The following is a 19,037-nucleotide window of genomic DNA, read 5'->3' as shown; positions in this document are numbered from 1 at the left end:
GCAATATCTAGCAAATGTTAGATTTTAGACCAGATTATATTTATCAGATATGTTAATGACTAAATTACATTATTCATTAGTAGTTGAAAGCACATGAGCTGATGATTTATTATAAACTTTAAAATACCCTTATGCCATGTTATACAGGGCACACATTTTAAATGAAAAAAAGGCAGGTTTTTATTTTTATTCTTCACTTAAAGTGCACCTATCTCCAAACGTATAAAATTTTTGCATAACTGAAAATCAGTGATGAAAACAAGTGGTCAAGCCAAATATTAACAAAATTTATTTTACATACAGAAAAAAAAAAAAAAAATTTACACAGCAGGTAAAATTAATCTTAAGACCCATGAGAGGAAAACTGATTCAAACAGCTTTCTGAAGGGGGTTTGGGGGGGGCTACACAACCTATAAAGACAATTTTCATAAATAAAGCAAGCAAATTATACCCAAATCTAAATAAATACCAAAAACTGTAAATGGAAGCAACAAAATGGGGTGATTTGGTTCCTACGTAGTGTTTCTGCATACTAGGGACCTGAACAAAAGAACTGAGTTTTTCCTTTACAACTATTCACAACTACAAAACAGAAATTCTATTTGTTCCTTTGAGCTGTGAGACTTAATTTATCATCAAAATGGAGACTCTGGACTGTAAAAATCTATACAAAATAGTAGTCTAGGAATGCAGAAAAAACAAAAACAAAAATGCACCATTTTTAAATTGCAGACAAAAACACAATGCTTTTTGTCCTGAGTTAATACGTGAACACAAAAATAACTTTTCAGAAAACAGTGCAAATATTTTTTTTCTTCACAGCACAGATGTTTCTCCTTTCTCCAGCTAGTGGAGGACCTGTACTTTTAAAGGCCGATTTATACTCCTGTCACTGGCTGTGAAGATAAATGCCGCTTGATATCCGCTGCTTGAGTGCTGTTTCGCTTGCACACTACACATTGCAAATAAAACTGAGGAAGAGCTAGGTAGAATTTTTAATGAGGTCACACCACACTGGAATGTTCATGAACATTCCACAAATGCCACGGAAAACATAATTAGACCACAGATTATGAACTGGCCTTCAGTCTGGGCCAATTTGATATATTATGAGTGTGGAAGATGGGCTTTTGTTTACATCCGTGGCCGTTTCTGTGGAGGGGTCATGCGTTCAGCCAGGCCGAGTCTCTGAAGCTCAGAATGAAAGAAGGCCTGGAGCCGTAGACCGGCCTTTGCTTCGTTGGTGTTAATTGGGTTGTACTCCAGACAGTTGGAAAACATGAGCTCCACATCCTTAATATACTCCGCTAAGAGATTAATAAACACAAAAGAAACTACATTTAGCAATTCATATTGTGCGACTCTTTCAAGTTATTAAAGTGGCTTAGATATGGTTCATTCTACATTACGATATTTAAACTTGTTTAAAAAGAAAAAAAAACTTCAACCTTCAATTCTTACCAGCAGTTTGGTATTCACAGTTGTTGACCTTTTCCCTGATTGTGCTCAAGGCGATGGGTTTTTTGATTATGTCATAGTAATCAGGCACCTGGAAAAATATGTGCAATAAAAGTAGTAATTAAACCCATGGAAATAAAGCCTAAAACTGGGATAGTGAGATGTCACAGAACAACTGCACAGATTATTTAAGAGTACAGCTGGTTGTAAAACAACAATGAATGGGAGCTCCATGGCTTTGTTACAGAGGGGAATAAGTGTGAACTTCTAAATGCACTACCTGAGTTCTGGACACCAGTTTCTTGAAGGGCCAGCTGTCCTCATGTCTGACCAGGTCCACAGAGAGCAGCTCACAGGCTGACAGCTCGTGCACACCCAAGTTTCTCACTGAGCTTCGACGGTTGGAGGAAGTGGTGGTTGGAGCCAAGACGATTTTGGCTTTTGGGGAGACCTCTGCTGGAGAAACAGTGACCAAAATACATGTGAACAAAAAGTCTTGGAGAAAATGAAACAGGAAAAACAATAGTTGTCTGCATTCAGTTAAATATCAAGTATACCATTTTGTCCACTATCATTAACTTCAATCTAAGTCTAATATAAAATTTGGGGAAACAACATTGGCATTTACATGGAATCTTCCATTTTTTCATAATGTATCCTATAAAACCTTTCTGTCACAAGATAAAAACACCAATCAATTGTGACTTTTACTCAAATCTGAGTTATTAAATGTTATCTCTTTTTTTCTGCAAATCTGAGAACAAGTCAGTATTGTGAGACAAGTCTCAATTAGATTTTTCATTATGTTCCCAAACAATAATTTATTTTTTTACAATGTCAAAACTCTGCGAAAGTCAATTGCAAGATGTAAACAGTTTATAACTTGTAATTGTGAGACAAGCTCTCAATTCTAAGAAAAAGTCAGAATTGTAACATATAAACTTGAAATTTCACGATAAGTCGTCCAAATTGTGAGATGTAGAGATACAATTGGGAGTAATAATCTTAATTATGAGATATAGGAGTCATAATTATTTTTGATTTTGCATTCTGTGGCGGAAGCAAGCTTTCAGAGTATCCTACTTTGACGTGATGCAGTAAATTACATTTCCTTTATGTTAATCTGTTTTATTTATTTGAGTGAATTCACGGAGACTCCTTACCATTAATGGGTCTCTTCCTAGAGTCTGTATTTTCTGCTGCAGGACTGGACTGGTTGGATTTGGCATTTGTGCCATTGGAGGGCACCTCTAGACTAAGACGGGCACTGGAGCGGCTTCCAGCCCGGGGAGGGGGCTTGCCATTAGACACCGGGGTAGACTTCTTCCCTGAGTTTTTGGAGCCTCCTTTATTAGCAGGCTGGCTCTGTTTGGGGGTGCTCTGCTGCGAGCGAGGTGTGGAATGACTTGATTCGGCCTGTTTTGATCTGGTGTTCAAACGACTTCCTTTATTGCTCTGAAGAGGAAGTTTGACGGGAGCCTTCTTGGGCACACTGTTAAATAAATGGGAAAAAAAAAAACAACTGTCACAATCTTCTTCTGTATGAAATGAGTAAACCAGCAAGAAAAATCCACTAACTCTTCCTCCTCTGACTGTTCTTCTTCCGACTCAACTTCTTCCTCTTCTGATTCTTCTTCCTCTTGTTCAGACTCCTCCTCGTCCTCCATTTCTTCTTCAGAGTCGATAGAGGAGCGCTGACGTGAGTTGATTCTGTGGGAGCGCTGTTTTGGGCGGCACTCAGGGCAGAACCAGTCTTCAGAAGGAACAGCCTGTAAAAAATTAAGGAAGATAAAATCTTTCATCTTAAATGTAGAAGTTTAAGAGATTTTATACTTACAAATAAATATAGAATGATTTATTAACAGATTACTGATATGTATATTTTCCTTTCCTTTTTTTTGTCCTTGGCTACACGTGTTAGTTTATACACACACACTTTACGTCTGCATGGCAAGTCAGGGTTTATGAAAAAGAACAGTTAATAAGGTGTCCACTAACTAAAACCTTCCAAACACTATGGTTCTCACCTTCAGTTTTGGCCGAACACAGAAGATATGATAGCCTCTGTCACAGGCGTCACATAGAAGCATGTTCTCAGCATCTCCTTTCCTACGGCACACCTTACAACGGGCATTGAGGATGGATTTGGCCCAGACTACGCTGCGCTCAAGTGTGGAGAGATGCAGGAAGACCTGCGACAAGCTGGAGCAGGCCAACAAAGACTCACGCCAGCGTTCTTGCACCGTCTTCACCTGCCGCCCACTTTCACTGCCATCTGTCAAAGAAAACAGGGTTAGTAATGATAATTTAAACCAACACGTGCTTAAAGAGAACATGCTTTCAGTTTTTTGGTAAACAAATCTTACCATCTTTCTCACTGGACTGATCGTCATCTTTCTTTTTATCCTTTTTCTTCAACTTCTGGTCTTTCTTGGCATCATCATCACCTGATTAAAAACATTCAGAAATAAAAGCCTGTGGATGAATGAATTCAAAAATGAAACAAAAACATGTTCCTACAAAAAGAATATTATCCATACAGTTTTCAGGAACACACACCTAAGCCGCCTTTCCACGGTCTCCAACATTTGAACACGATTGTCACATTCCTCCCCCTAGTGGCTGTCGCACAGAACTTTCAACTTACCTCAGCTGATTCACCATGGTAAAATGAACGATTTTATTGTATATAATATAACATATCAATACAAAACAACCACCAAATAAAGACATAGTAGTTCTTATGGGGCTAATCAATGTTGCAGAGTTGTGGCCTGATGGTTAGAGAGTCGGACTCCCAATCGAAAGGTTGTGAGTTTGAGCCCCTGGCCGGCAGGAATTGTGGGTGGGGGGAGTGCATTTACAGTTCTCTCTCCACCTTCAATACCACGACTTAGGTGCCCTTGAGCAAGGCATCGAACCCCCAACTGCTCCCCGGGCGCCGCAGCATAAATGACTGCCCACTGCTCCGGGTGTGTGTTCACTGTGTGTGTGTGTGTGTGTGTGTTATCACTGCTCTGTGTGTGTGCACTTTGGATGGGTTACATGCAGAGCACAAATTCTGAGTATGGGTCACCATACTTGGCTGAATGTCACGTCCCTTCACTCACTCACTCATAATGATTTAATAATGCTAAAATAATTACTGGTATTTAAATTTATAATTCTAACCTCACACTCAGGTTTGATTAGAAAACATCACATCCGGTTGGTCAGCCACATATGGTCTAGCTGCAAAAGTCAAAATATTTTAAAGCATTGGAAGCTCAAATCAAATCTGAAGTTTCTGCATATGTATTAGTGATCGACCGATGTATCTGTTTACCGATATTTTTCCCGATATTTAAGCATTTTTCCATAATCGGGTATCGGTTTTGTAATATCGGATTCGCCGATTTACGGCGCCATCTTGTGGCCGTTTTGAGATTTCCGCCATTGCAGCCCGGGCGTCTGAAGAGATCAGTCAACAACAACTCAGTGCACAGGTAAATATATGTTCTACTTGGTTTGCTTTAATTAATCAACTTTATTTAACATAACAGACATGCACAAATGAGATCTGAGACATAAATTCCTGATATAGTTAATTTATGCAGCTTGTTTCTAAACAATTGAGACGAACTCATTGAGTCACGTAGTGTAATTCATCATGTCCTGCCCCAATAAAGACGTATCTTTACATGAATTAAATAAAACAGACATGAATGAGTGCATGTTGAAAATAAAAGCGTTGAATTTAATTCTCTATCTGTTGTATATGCTCACCATTAGTCTAGAAGAGAAAGTTTGTTCATATTGCTTAGCAACTGACGGATGATCTGGAGGCTTAAGCACGGCCACTGAATGAAACTTTTGACAAGATTATCTTGTTTAAACACCCTAGATTATATTATCATTTACTACATAACAATTATTTCGCTAATACACATATAAATATAGCCTACCGCTTTGTGGAAATTAATTATATATTATCTCCATGCGCGATCGCGGTTGATTAAGTTATAGTCAAACAGCACTTTGTCAGTTGGCATTTCATGATTTAACGTTAGATTAAATTTAGATCATAAAATGCAAACTGACAAGTGCTGTTTAACTTTATATAGTCTCGGGAAAAAAAGTTCGTTCATATTGCTCAGCACCTGACTGGGTTGATGATCAGGAAGCCTCAAGCAATGCCACTGAATGAAACTTTTGACAAGATTATCTTGTTTAAACACCCTAGATTATATTATCATTTACTACATAACAATTATTTCGCTAATACACATATAGGCTACATATACCGCTTTGTGGAAATTAATTATTTATTATATCCATGCGCGATCGCGGTTGATTAAATTATAGTCAAACAGCACTTTGTCAGTTGGCATTTCATGATTTAACGTTAGATTAAATTTAGATCATAAAATGCAAACTGACAAGTGCTGTTTAACTTTATATAGTCTCGGGAAAAAAAGTTCGTTCATATTGCTCAGCACCTGACTGGGTTGATGATCAGGAAGCCTCAAGCAATGCCACTGAATGAAACTTTTGAAGGAAGCAGGCTTACAGGGCAGAATGCTGAAAGACTCTGTTTTCTACACTAAAACCTAGTTCTGCTTAACTGGGAGTATTAAGTTACACTACTAAATAGCTATGCACTCCTAAATAGCCCTCCCGCCCCCACCAATATGTTAGAATCATTTTTGTGCTTTATTTTTTTACCTGTTTTTATTTTTTTTACCTCATCAAAGCTTTTATTTTAAAACAAAGACACTTAGTAACAGTGCACTTAATTTTTTTGGACTCAGACCCCTCTATTTATTTGTGTATAAATATAATGTTTTTTTTTTTGTATGCAAGGAGGGAGTGATTGTTATAAATAAAATGTTTTTTTCAGATCATTTGTGTTGTAATAATTGTCAGAAACAGAAGTATAACAGTAAATAAATATCGGTTCTGCATATCGGTTATCGGGTACATAAACATACAAATAATCGGTATCGGTTATAAAAAAATCAATATCGGTCGATCACTAATATGTATATGTCTGGAGCTCCACGCAGCTCCCGCACAACTTGCTGTCTATCACTTGTCATTTTTTGGAGGTAGTGGAAAGATTGGTGGATTTATACCACATACAAAGTTTCAAAAGAACCATAGAAGTAACAGATCTTACCTAGCGGAGCTTTCAGGAACTTGCGCTCTATGCCCTGCTCAATCTGTGCAAGAGCCTGTGCCAAAAAGTGCACAATGTTACTGACGGGCTGTGGTGTGCTCGCAGCAGTGGATGTGGCACTCTGACCCTCCACCTTCAATTCTTGCAGCCTAAAAATAAGAAAAAAAATAAACTTCAATTCACACAAATCGCAGACACTACTGCTTACTCTGTTAGCTTGTAGGAGCATCAGACTTTGTTTGAACACACACAAATAAAAATACACAGGTAACAGATATTAAAGTGAAATAACCTGTCTTTGACTCTGACGTGATTCGCATCAATTTCCATCGGCTCCTCTTCTTCGTTGGTCAGCCCGTTCTCTTTAGCCTCAGGATTCAGCAGTTCATAGTTCCCGTTTTCCAGAGCGGCTCTCCATGAGTTTCTGTCCATCACCTTTTCAGGGTTAAGAGGGGAAAAAAGTCAGGTTACCATTAACAAAGATCCAGATCAAGCCACATCACACTATAAGACATGCAATATCGACAGCTATGGAATGTGGTTGAAACAATCAACATACTTTAATTGCCCCCAGAGTTCCCTGATAGATGCGGTCCTCAATATCCAGTAGCAGATCTCTGAGACGATTCTCCATGAAACGCTCAGCAGGTACAGTGCTTTGTGGGCCAGCTTTTGGTTTTAAAGTACTGCCTTTGGTTTCTGGCAGTGACTCATCTGCATGATAAATGAAACAATACAGTTTATACAATAACAAATTAATACATTTTTTTTTTATTATGCTCATCAAGGCTGCATTTTTGATTAAAAAAAAATATAGCAACACAAATAGTTAAATAAATATTAAAATTTAAAATAGCCATTTTCTTTTTTAAATACATTTAAAAAAACAAAATGGCATTTATTCTTGTGATGACAGCTGAAATTTCAGCAGCCATTACTTCAGTCTTAAGTGATCCTTCAGAAATCATTCTAAGATGCTGATTTGGTGCTCAGGTATCATCAAGAATTACTGATTATCATTTATTATTAATGGTTTATTATTAATGGTATGATTAAATGACCATACTCATCTGCAACAGACATCAGTATCAAAATGTTACGGGCACAAAACCATATTTAAAAAAAGAAAACAGGAGGTAACATTACTTAGGAACCTGGCTGAAACAGTACCTGAATGATGGTATCGCTGAGCAGCTTTACTATCCATCAGTTGAACAATGCGCTCCTTCTCCTGCAGCAAAGTCTCTTTAAGGCTGCTCTCTCTGCGTCCACGAGGGTTCAGAGCCTCTATGAGCTGCTCCACCTCCTCAGGTGTGCTGTAGAAGAACCACTGATTGGGCCGGTTGACTGGCGGCGAGGTGTTCTGGACCAGCACCGGCTCCTCAGTGGTGGCATCCGTCTTAACTGGGCTCTGGGCTGAGAAAAGCTCTTCTATTTTGGGTTCGGGAGTAGGACGGGGCTCTAGCATGTCTTCTGTCAGGCCAAAGAAGTCCTCCTCAACAAACAGTGCCCCAGCAGAAGGGAAAATCCAGTAGCGGCGATAAAGGCGGTCGCGGCCGAGAGGCAGGATGTAGGTGCAGGCCATAGCTTTCTGAATGCGCTCCAGGAGTTCCTTCTCTTTGAGCTGCTGTTGATGTAACTCCTCTGGGCTCAGACTGTCTTTCGTTTCAACCTCACCATCCTGTTTCTCTTTTGGGGTGTCATTTGTTTTCTTTACTGGAAAACAAAAATAAAGGAATTCTATAGATCAGTCAAGATTTCCACTTTAATAAAAGAATCTATAACAAAAATTATTTAACCATTTTAACGAAAAAAAAAGGATGTTTTGTTTTTGCTTTTAGAGCAAGGTTGCCACCATCTTGCAGTACCACCACGTGTGACGTTTTTGCACACAAAAAGTATTCTCGTAGCGTTGCAAAATCACTGAACCACTGATGTCACATGGATTATTTTACCAATGTCTTTGTTACGTTTGTGGACTTTGGAACATTGCAGTTGCATTGCTGTCTACGGAGGGTCAGAGAGCTCTCAGAAACAATCAAAAATCTTAATCTGTGTTCCGAAGATGAACAAAAGTCTTACAGGTTTGGAATAACATAAGGGTGATTAATGACAGAATTTAAATTTTGGGGTGAACTATCCCTTTAAATACAATAATTCACTTTGAATAAAAGTGATTAATCAAGTTCAACTTCTTTCATACCACTTGCATGTTTATTAACTATTTAAGTTTTTTTTTTTTCAAACAGCATGCATTGATAGCCGATAATAATAAGACCAAGAATGTATCAAAGTATGCTGATGCAATACCTTTTTTAGAATTAGCTGGTTGCTCCTCCTCATCTTCAGTGTTTTGCTCAGCATGACCTTCCTGACTTTCTGTGCTGGTGTCCATCTCCTCTCTACAACCAACAGACAGAAACCATTTTAATCAAATATGTGGACTGGAATGTAAGCAGTGTCCCAAAACCCAGGGATTGAATATTGAGAAAGGATTACTGGTTCAGCTTACCCTGCCAAATGTTCTCCATTTCTTGCCTCCTCTTTGAGTTTTTCATGTTTTTCTTTTAATTTCTGTTCCTGTTCCCTCAGCTTCTCCTCCTTTCTTTTTCGAACCCTGGAATATGGAGATGCAATTAATAGTTACTAAGCTGCTGACAAAAAGGTACAGGTCTATGTAATAAACAGTAGTCAGGTTAGATGCCATATTAAATTTAACACAAATGAAAAAAAGGCTGTGAGGGTTAAGACTTGACCTTTACAAATGTCACACACCATATGAAGGCCATAAATGTCTTTGCACAGAATGCACATAGAGTCCGCAATTCTCGTCTGAAATTGTTGCATGTTAAAGAATAAATACAACCTCATGTTGTGTCAATCACGTTTGGCATCAGTTGAAAGCATTTTTTTTTAATAGGAAAGAATGATGAATAAAAAAAATAAAAAAAAATGCATACAAAAATGTTGTACTCTGTGTGCAATGACCTTAAATCATGTCGTTTTCACAACTTAACTTTCAAAACAGTTTTATGAAGTTTTTGTTTTGTCTGCTGAACAATCAGTATGTTGTTGAACAACAGCACAGAAGTTTTAATTTCTATAAAATATGACACTACCCTAACTCTATATTCTATTCCATACCTCTCTGCGGCTTCCTCTCGCTCTCTGCGATGCTGTTCAGCTTTAAGCTCTCGCAGTTCCTGCTTGGCAGACCTCTGCTCGTCTGCATTGTCTTCTATAAAGTCTCTTGTAGAAACCAAAGTCAGCAGCTTTCCACACAGAGAATGCAGGATCTTCAGCTTCTCTCCTGAAAACATGTAACAACATTAGACATACTGAACACTTAGAAAATTTTGATTTTCTTTTTAATTCATTTTATATCATAATGTTTAATTATAATTGAATAAAAAATTAAAAAAAAAAAACACTAACCAGGCAGCAGGTCATAGACAGTAGTGCAGGAGAGCTTTTTGAGCAGGCACTGGTTTGACAGACGCAGCTCCACACAGGGGTCATCTGTGGAGCCAAACCCACCCTGTTTCTGGTAGCGAAACTTTGCATTGGTGGACATGCAATCTGCCCCCGAGGCCAGGATGTGCAGCCTCAGAATCTCAGTGAGAGTACAGCTGTCCAGATCCAACTGCTTCAAACTACAGCCTGTGCAGAGAAAAGAAACATGGTTTTTCACTGGGTGTTTGAATTTACTGAAAGTATATAATATAACTGTATATATATTATTTATAAAGGCACAAAGCTAAAATCATAATTTCCACAGTGGTCACAAAGACAGTACAGTCATATTTCAGGGCACATTATCTGACCTTGGTGCAGTTGTGGCCAGGCAGCAGCAAGAGATGCCACAGCGCTGATGGCAGACTGTGTGGGGTCAGCATCATCCTCCAGAGCTTCACTAAGATCTAAGAATAAAAACCAGTCAAACACACCTGAATCACCAGGATACTGAAGGTAAATAACATAACACCTCGACTTTCTAGTAGCTTTTTGTGCTTTCAGTTGACTATAGTCTTAGTTTAAGTTGAAGTACTAAAATGACTAAAACTATGAAGTAGTTATGAAAATTATACAGGTGTATATTATATATATATATATATATATATATATATATATATATATATAAAAATAAGAAAAATAAAAAACTAAATGACTTTAAAATAATAATTTTAAATAAAAAGTTTGATTTCATATAAAAAAAAAAATTAACTTTTCCATCAATTTGAAATATCTTCTTTGTCGACTCTTAAATAAGTTGTAACCTTTACACTTCTGACCTTTGACATCCGCTTCTGCCAACTGGTCTTTGGCCACTTCCTCCTGTTCCTCTGCCAGAGCCTGGAATATGGCCGAAAGGAAGAAGAATAGCAGTTCACAGAGTGGTCCCTCAGGATCAGAGCCCACCAAGGCGTCCTCCAGAACCTCTGTAAAAAGCAACAATCCTCATTAGGAACTTTTAAAATAAATAAATAAAAAAATAATAATTCTGCCTCTGACTCCGAAAATTCAATTTGTAAGACAACTCATTCTAGATTTAGTGAGTGGGATATATGACATAATATCCCATTGTGTAATGTGCATCTTACCCAGTGTTACGCCATCAGGGAACTCATCCTTTAGATCAAACAGCTCTCCAAATGCATTCAGGAACTCAAGCACCATCAGAGCATCTCCAAACAGCTCTGGAGGAAGACGGGTTTTCACTGGAAGTGACTTCGGCAGCTCCTGAACAGAGGCAAATTTCAAAACAACATTTAGTTTGCTGCTTATCTTTGCATCCAAACAAAAATGTGTTTTCTAAGGGTGCATGTTTACCTTAAGGTCATCACACTCCATGTCTTCTCGAGGTCTGTTCCATAACTTCAGTCGTTCTGCATATTTTTTCTTTTCCTCCTTTAGCTTCTCTCGTTCCTGAAGCACATCACAAACAAAAGTATAACAGGTGTAAAAACAAAATTTAAACACTTAAAAAATACTATATGTATGACCAGGTATGAGTGCAAGACTAGATATAAACTTAAAAAGAAAAAAATTTTCAACTCACCCTCTCTTTCTCAACCTTCATTCGTTCCTTCTCCTCTTTCCGCCTCTGTTTCTCCTCTTCTACTATCCTCTTCATCTCCTCTCTCTTTTTCTCTTTGTCCTCTTTTTCTTTCCTTTTGGCCTCTATTAGATCCTCTCTTTCTTTCTTGAATTTTTCTTCATAATGCAAGCCATGCAAAGAAACAGCAAATGTATGCAAAATCAAATGCATTGCATAACTGACCCCATGACAAGTCTAATCGGAGTATAACTTAATTTGCATTTGAAACCTACCCATGGCCATCATCTGTTCTTTCTGCTGCATCAATTTTAATTTCTCCTCCACATAATTCATCTAAAATTGGGAAACAAATTCTCATCAGAGAAACAGAATTTAAAGAATTCTACATCAGACTGAAATTCTCTCTAACAAATGATATGCCATGCTCCAAGTTGCAAACATTACATTTAAACACACGCAAGCACACAATAACACAGACCTCAGTTGGAGAGGCATCATTAGGACGGCGACCTCTGCCCTTCCCTGGTGGACTGAAGGCAAACACTGGGGGCTCATCCGGGAAGAAGTAGGAGAAATTGTGTTCGGCTAACTTATATTTTAGAACTGTTGATGGCTGGAAATAACAGTAACCAGAAAGGGGAAAAAATAATTTAAAGGCAAATTATTAAATTGGGCAACTTTGATAACTAACTAAAAATCTATGAATTTTTTTTTTTCATTGTTGCATTTACCTTGAGTCTGATGGTTCCATTTATTGGTTCACAGTGCTGTTTAAGAAGCAGCTTCAATCGGTCTCGACTAAAAACGTTCTTTTTACGACTGTATGATGGAAAAGCAAAAGGAGAAAAAAAATAAATAAATCAGAGATACTTTACAATGAGTAACAAAAGACAACCGTGACATTTATTCATGAATTTATCTCTAGTATAAAGAACTCACCAAATCTGAGCAGCTTTTACTACTAAAGGTTCACAGCCCTCTGGGGTGACAGGCTGAACTCTGTATTTAAACGAAGATGGACTGATGGATTTCCTCTTCTTGCTTTAGACAACAAAGCATCAAACACAATTTAGATGAAAACAAGTACAAGCAGACAAATGATGCATTTCATAGAAAAAGTTCTGAGCACGGACCCATTAGTTGGTGTTTTGGGAGAAGTGACTGTCGGCTCCTCATCACTGTCACTGATAACAATTGAATCGCCCTCTATGTGATGTCTGACATGGCCATTGGCTGTGCCATTGGAATGGGGAGGTGTAACATCCAATATTTTGCAGGGTTGCCTGTTGAACATGAAAAGGGTTCTTATTATGATTTTTCACTTTTTTTACTTTAGTTAGTCTGTAACATTGCGGTTTGAGCATAAAAAAAAAGATCTGCAAAGTTTCAAAGCTCAAAGTCCACTTCAAAAAGTGATATTTTAACAGAAATCACTTTTCAAAAACTACAACAAACGACTCATTTGGACTACAACGCATATTTTCCAGGGTTTGTGATATCACAAAATTGACGAATGGGACAAGACCTGACTAAGCTGCACTAGACAATTCAACGAGTGTTATCACTATGTTATAGACATGTAAGCTTTCCAAAGGCAGACAAAAGTGGATACAATCATCCGTGTTTATTTCTGCGCTCAAACTGATTTGAATTTGTTGCAATATTTACACTAAAGCTCAAGGCTGTTATGGTAAGGAGCATGACATTTCCCAACCATGCACCGAGTGGAGCCAATCACAACACACACACTGGCTCAGCTAACAAATCACAGCACATTTCGTATTTCAGAAGGCAGACCTTCATGTTATTCATTCTACTACAAACAGTATGTAAAGATAAAATGTTTTTAAATCCGCTTAAAAGAGCGGTTCATAAGAAATTGTGAAAAAATTTATTCTTTCTCCATGTCTCCCAGAACAGCCATTTATATTATCTTATTTCTGTAAATATTTTATTTATCCACAATGTAGAAAACACAACAACAAAATCTCATCACACAAAAAAAAAAAAAAAAAAAAAAAAAAACTTCAAGAATCAAGAAGGCAGTTTTGGGTGTGATCTATCTGACTGACTGGATAAGACAGCAAGACTTGGCCAGACAGACAGCGTCTTCCTACTTGTCTTCCAAAACAGAAAAAAATCCCCCTCCACCCCCTGTCTACCAGTACGGCTCCATGCTTCCTCACATCTTGTTGTCTCTGCGAGCTCTGATGGTGTCTAGGGCAACTCCTTGCACCGGTGCAGCCAATCAGGGGGATTCTCTAAGCTCCACCCTATCACATTATGTTATCTCAAAATAGCAAGGTCAGCTTGTTATGGCCGACTCTGATCCTCTCCTACAGGACAGAGCTCTGATACAGTTTCCTTCAACAGGCAAGTTTCTGGTCAAGATCAGGCTAGATTATTTCTCTGGAATTGTGCTGGGGTGGCATACTTCTTTTCTGAGACTTGATAATGTACTGCAGTGCATACAGAGCTGCCAAGGACTTTCAGAGCTCCAAAAGAGCTTTGTCTAGAGGAGGCAGACAAGGGTGGAGACACATCTGGGTGTTTCTCTTCTGTTAAGCCATGCTCTTTTCAAAACAGTGCTTTATACAGGGCTATTGTTCATCACTATTCACATACTTTCTCTTTTGCACAGCTGTGGATCATCAATATAATGGTTGTTTTTTATCTAGTAAAGTAAATAAATAAAAACTGCTGTCCTAAAATTATATAGCAATAATTTTTACTTCCAAAAGACAGATCTTCAAAGATTTAACTTAAAAAAAAAAAATTAACAGTTTTCTGAATCTGCACCACACAAAAATAAAACCAAACGTTCCAAAACGCTATAAATCGATTTTGATTAATTTGAGTAAAAAGTGTTTTCTTTACCAAGAAAGTGGCAAGATGAAAACCACTATTTTCTGTTTCAAACTTACACACAGCATCTTTGGGTTATAATAACATTAAAAATTCAAATCCAGATTTGATTATTAAAAACTGATTTGTATTTCTCCCAAAATGCAATAAATCCATTGAATCAATATAAAAGTTTTTTTTTCGTATTGAAACTGTTGAAAATACACAAAGTAAGTTGATCCAGATGACAGCCTCTGAACCTTGTCAATACTAATCTTATACATTTTTTAGGGCTCCACAATAAATTCCATGTGACTGCCATTCGCATCTCATGAGTAAAGCCAGTTTTGTGATTAGTAGTAAATCCCCATCAAATGCGCTCAGATGGAGTGGCATTTATTACACAAAGCCATAGATCACTGACAAGCTACATAATCGCATTCGTAATTGAAGGCGATTCATCTGCAATTATGAACATGATATTGCATAGCTTGTCAGTTACGGTTTACAATGCGTGGAATGGTGTGCTGTGATTGGTTGAGAGGATTAACTGCATTCTGCAAAGAAGAGAGACTGCCGGTTGTCATGGTTTGGAAAGATGGGTAGAAAATACGACAGAATAAAATGGAACATATCACATATTGCATGGTGAATTTTCATTTTTATTCTGCCAATCTGCTGTTTTTGATTTGTTCAGATGTTTTATATAGTATAGTTTCACAACACTAAGGTCACATCATCCTATTTTTGCTTCAAATTTATACAATCTAATTTAGCTTAAAAACTATTTATACTTCGTTAGGATACTTATTAAAATGCAGCGGTTGCCTCTAACTTTAAAGGTCTACTGAAGGGCTTTGAAACATACAGAGAGAACAGGCAAAGCTTAAATAAACATGTTTAATTTGTGTAATAATGTGTTAATTTAGTTGTCATTTGACATATTTCAAATTCGCAAAAGAAATACGCAGTATTTTGTCCAAGCAATAAAAAAGGACACCTTTTTATTTATATAAAAAAAAACAAATAAAAAGTATCGCATTGTGAGTGTTAATTACAAACACTCTATGGTGTTTTAAAGTGAGATTTGAGTAAAGTTTACAATTAAACTTGATTCTAATGTTAATACATTTCATGATGCATACTATCAAAAGAAGAAAAAAAAAATGTACATAAGGATTTAAGAAAATTCTTTGTTTTCTAGAAAGTCACGTCATAAGAGAATAAATGTATTGGAACAAAGTGGACCAGGAGACTATAAGGAGTGATTAAGATTTTTTAGTTTCATGCAGTGTTTAATGACCTAATGTTACGTTTATGTTCACATACACTGCAAAAGGGCCCCTATTTGCTATTATGCATTATTTAATTTAATGTTCAACAGGTTTGTTTTTGTAAAATGTAACCGATTTGAATCAGTCTGAATGATGTGTAAACTCATCAATCAACATCTCACACACTGAACAGCAAGTTAGCTTTACTTCCAGTGACACATTTCTCAAAGTTAAGCAGGTTTTGTACTTGGTTCACAAAACCGGAGTCAGTTTCGATACTGACTTGCTATTTAAATAACAACATTACAGATATACATTTGCCACAGAGTTTTTTTTTTCAATAAATTCCTATTGTTTTAATGTAAAAACAGCTTACTGCTTTATTTATAAAAAGTCTCATGGCCGATTTCATGAACTTCAACAAAATGTCAGATCTCAGGAGAATTGCCCTGGAAGACAAACACTACACTGAATACTGTGAATCATGTTGATGAGTTAGGAGTTACGAAATTAGCTCACCTGGCACCAGAGCGACTGACAACATCCACAATTTCTCCAGGAAAGAAGCGCTCTTTGACATAAGCGTACACATCATCGCATATCTCATGCAGACGTGAGCGGTGTGTAAGTGCTGTCAGGTGCAGAAGGGGGACGAGCAGCGCATTGGGAAAGTTCTGAAGATTAAATCTGGCTTTCCTCTCGCTCTCCAGGGCCTCCTGGTAGGTCAGACCAGGCTTCCCTGTCACAGCACAGCTCCATACAAGACTGTTACACAGAATGGTCCTCTCAAAGAATTCACTGAAAAAAAAAAAGTGTGTCATGTTATTTACTATACGGACACCTTTACGGTTTACACAGATATGAACATACTACTCACAACTGACTAATGAACCTTGTCAAAAAGCTCATGTTTTGGGGAAAACTAAAAACAGAGTGGAGATTTTACCCAAAATACATCCGTTTGTTTTACGGTCACATCTTTTTTTCCCCCCTAAATTTTAAGAACTCCAAGTTATTTATTATCAAACTTACTATTAGTAATAACTTAAATAGAATCTTTGTCCAAAAAAGACAATATTTGAAGCTCGATTAACACAATTACACACACACACACACACACTTAATTCCAGTTAAACTAGTTTTAGTTTTTATGTCCAAGTATTTAGTATTTATAACTAAAAATGACTTCCCATATCAGTCTTATGACCTGATAACACTAACCCACCACCATATATAAAGGGTCAAAATAATTAAATTTCTCCTACAATATGCATGAATTTATTATGATTTTATTCACGATGTGTGCACATCTGAACTCTTGGCTTTTCATAACTTACTGACAGTTACTAATGAAAGCTTTTACAATTGGTATGCCTTTCATATTGAAAGTTTAACAAATAGGCAGACGCCCCAAAATAACAGTAAATATATACATTTATGACCGTTTAGATTCTAAAATAAATACAATGTCATTAATATTCCTGTGACTCAGTGGCAGAGCATTGCGTTAGCAGCACAAAAGGTTGTGGGTTGGTTCGATTCCCAGGGAACACATTTTAGGTAAAAAATTATAGCCTGAATGAACTAAGTCGCTTTGGATAAAAGTATCTGCTAAATGCATTCATTTAAATTTTAAATTTAATATCATCCTAATTAATCAAAATAAGAATGGCGAAGCACATTAAGCTTTCACGGTTGTCATTTAGTTACAGTTTTAATTTTTTTTTTAAATAAAACTATTAAAATAGGCTTATGTATATCATCTGGTCTTAATGCAGTATCTGTCCTTTTTTTGCCTTAGGGTGATGTCTAAGTAATTAGTAGTTGTAACTCAGTAAACAGACCTAATGATAGTTCATACACAAACGATAATCTGCATTCTACTTCATACATCAGCCCAACATGACCACTTACAAAAACAAATGACAACTCCTAATGTCCGGATGACAGATGAGCACCTAGAACAGTTCAACCAAGTACTACATGGGCATCATAATCTTTCCCATTCCAGCCCCACATAACCAGTAAGTCAGTGTGCCAAGGCCTAATGAGAAGTGACATCAACATAATGGTAAAACTCCTGCCTCTAACGGGCAAACACACCAACAATAGCAGCGACCACGTTTTAAGCTACGTTACAATATCCTGTGTGATCTGTCCCATCTCCGCTAACACCCCCCACCCCAAAACACCCGTACAGGGGCTTCCCGGGGACATCCCACCAGCGATATGACACTAAATAAGCTCTTAGAACACACCGACAGACAGTTATATGATTTATTTCACTCAGTCTGCTCTCTGTGTCGTGGTTTAGTTGGCTAAACTGAGCTAACTAACTAGCAGCCAACTCTGTTAGCAAAGGCCTCCAACTGACACCTGCCGGGTGTATGAAGGGGAAACCTTAAGTCTTCATAAATACAAGGTTATTTCAGACTAATGGTGTTGGATTATAAGTAAAGCTCGTTTAAGAAATCAAACCAAGATATATGTAGGTTGGTAGATGTTTAAGTATGAAAATGTTAACTTTTTTAAACGGACTGTCACTTCTGTTGTTAGTTTCTGGTACTTCTGTTGTTGACTGGCATCAAAGGGGAAGTTGGAACAAACAGAAATAAAATAAAAATCCCTTACTCATAGGTCCTGAAGATTTCATGTGTGATTTTACAGAGGAAGACTTCTTCGTCGGGTCTGAGATCAGCGGGCGGTTTCTGCCTCACGAACGGCTTTTTGTGGAGAAGCGGCATCTTTTCTTTCTCTTTATCTTTCTCGGAGACTTTCAAAAACAAACACAAAAGACAATTGAGAAAATGTTAAATTAATACGGGTCCACTCAATGTGAAACTCGTCGAAACCGGCTGAAGTAAAACCGTTAGGATTAAAAAAAAAAAACGATATTCTTCAGTCTTTGTTAATGACACGCGCTTCCCGGGTGACGTTCAAAATCGAGCCCACATATTTCGCTTTTTATTCAAACTTGCTTGGCTCATTTATAATAAATGATCCCGATAAATAGAAGAGGAATAATGATATTTACCAAATATATGATGTGAAAAAGAAAATCAGCTCCGGAAGAGAAAGAAACCACAAGTGTATTAGGGTATGTCCCACTTCTCAGAGCGGGGATAAGCGTGTTGATGACTAGTTTTTGATCCGCTCTAGTTCACTTTTACCCACAGCGTAACGCTGGGGGTGGAGCTTCCACGACAATTCTGTCATTCCATTGGGCGGTATGAACGCCAATCA

At 37.4% G+C, this 19,037-nt stretch overlaps 1 protein-coding gene across 3 annotated transcripts; it reads right to left on the bottom strand.

The window, feature by feature from the left end:
* Window positions 1–266: 266 nt before the first annotated feature.
* baz1a (bromodomain adjacent to zinc finger domain, 1A) lies at window positions 267–18,967 on the bottom strand. 3 transcript variants are annotated; one of them, XM_026286516.1, is made up of 28 exons: window positions 18,829–18,967; window positions 18,426–18,567; window positions 16,314–16,592; window positions 12,810–12,959; window positions 12,616–12,717; window positions 12,408–12,495; window positions 12,155–12,289; window positions 11,949–12,009; window positions 11,677–11,831; window positions 11,448–11,543; window positions 11,219–11,357; window positions 10,910–11,056; window positions 10,442–10,537; window positions 10,053–10,277; window positions 9,762–9,927; window positions 9,130–9,234; window positions 8,928–9,019; window positions 7,788–8,333; window positions 7,177–7,331; window positions 6,910–7,052; window positions 6,618–6,766; window positions 3,826–3,906; window positions 3,487–3,734; window positions 3,038–3,228; window positions 2,623–2,951; window positions 1,740–1,915; window positions 1,463–1,550; window positions 267–1,308 (listed from the first exon to the last, which is right to left on the bottom strand). In XM_026286516.1, exons 2-28 carry the CDS (start codon window positions 18,536–18,538, stop codon window positions 1,136–1,138), a joined length of 4,428 nt encoding a protein of 1,475 aa, XP_026142301.1. In that variant the 5' UTR covers window positions 18,539–18,567; window positions 18,829–18,967; the 3' UTR covers window positions 267–1,135. The 3 variants fall into 3 exon arrangements, with proteins under 3 accessions (XP_026142301.1, XP_026142303.1, XP_026142304.1); XM_026286518.1 differs by having other exon boundaries at window positions 1,740–1,912; XM_026286519.1 differs by having other exon boundaries at window positions 7,788–8,337; window positions 8,947–9,019.
* Between the last annotated feature and the right edge of the window lie 70 nt (window positions 18,968–19,037).

Source organism: Carassius auratus, chromosome 17 (genome assembly GCF_003368295.1).
Source record: "Carassius auratus strain Wakin chromosome 17, ASM336829v1, whole genome shotgun sequence".
NCBI classification, from domain to species: Eukaryota; Metazoa; Chordata; class Actinopteri; order Cypriniformes; family Cyprinidae; genus Carassius; species Carassius auratus.
Note: the sequence above shows the minus strand (reverse complement) of the source record. Positions and strands in the feature narration are given on the sequence as shown.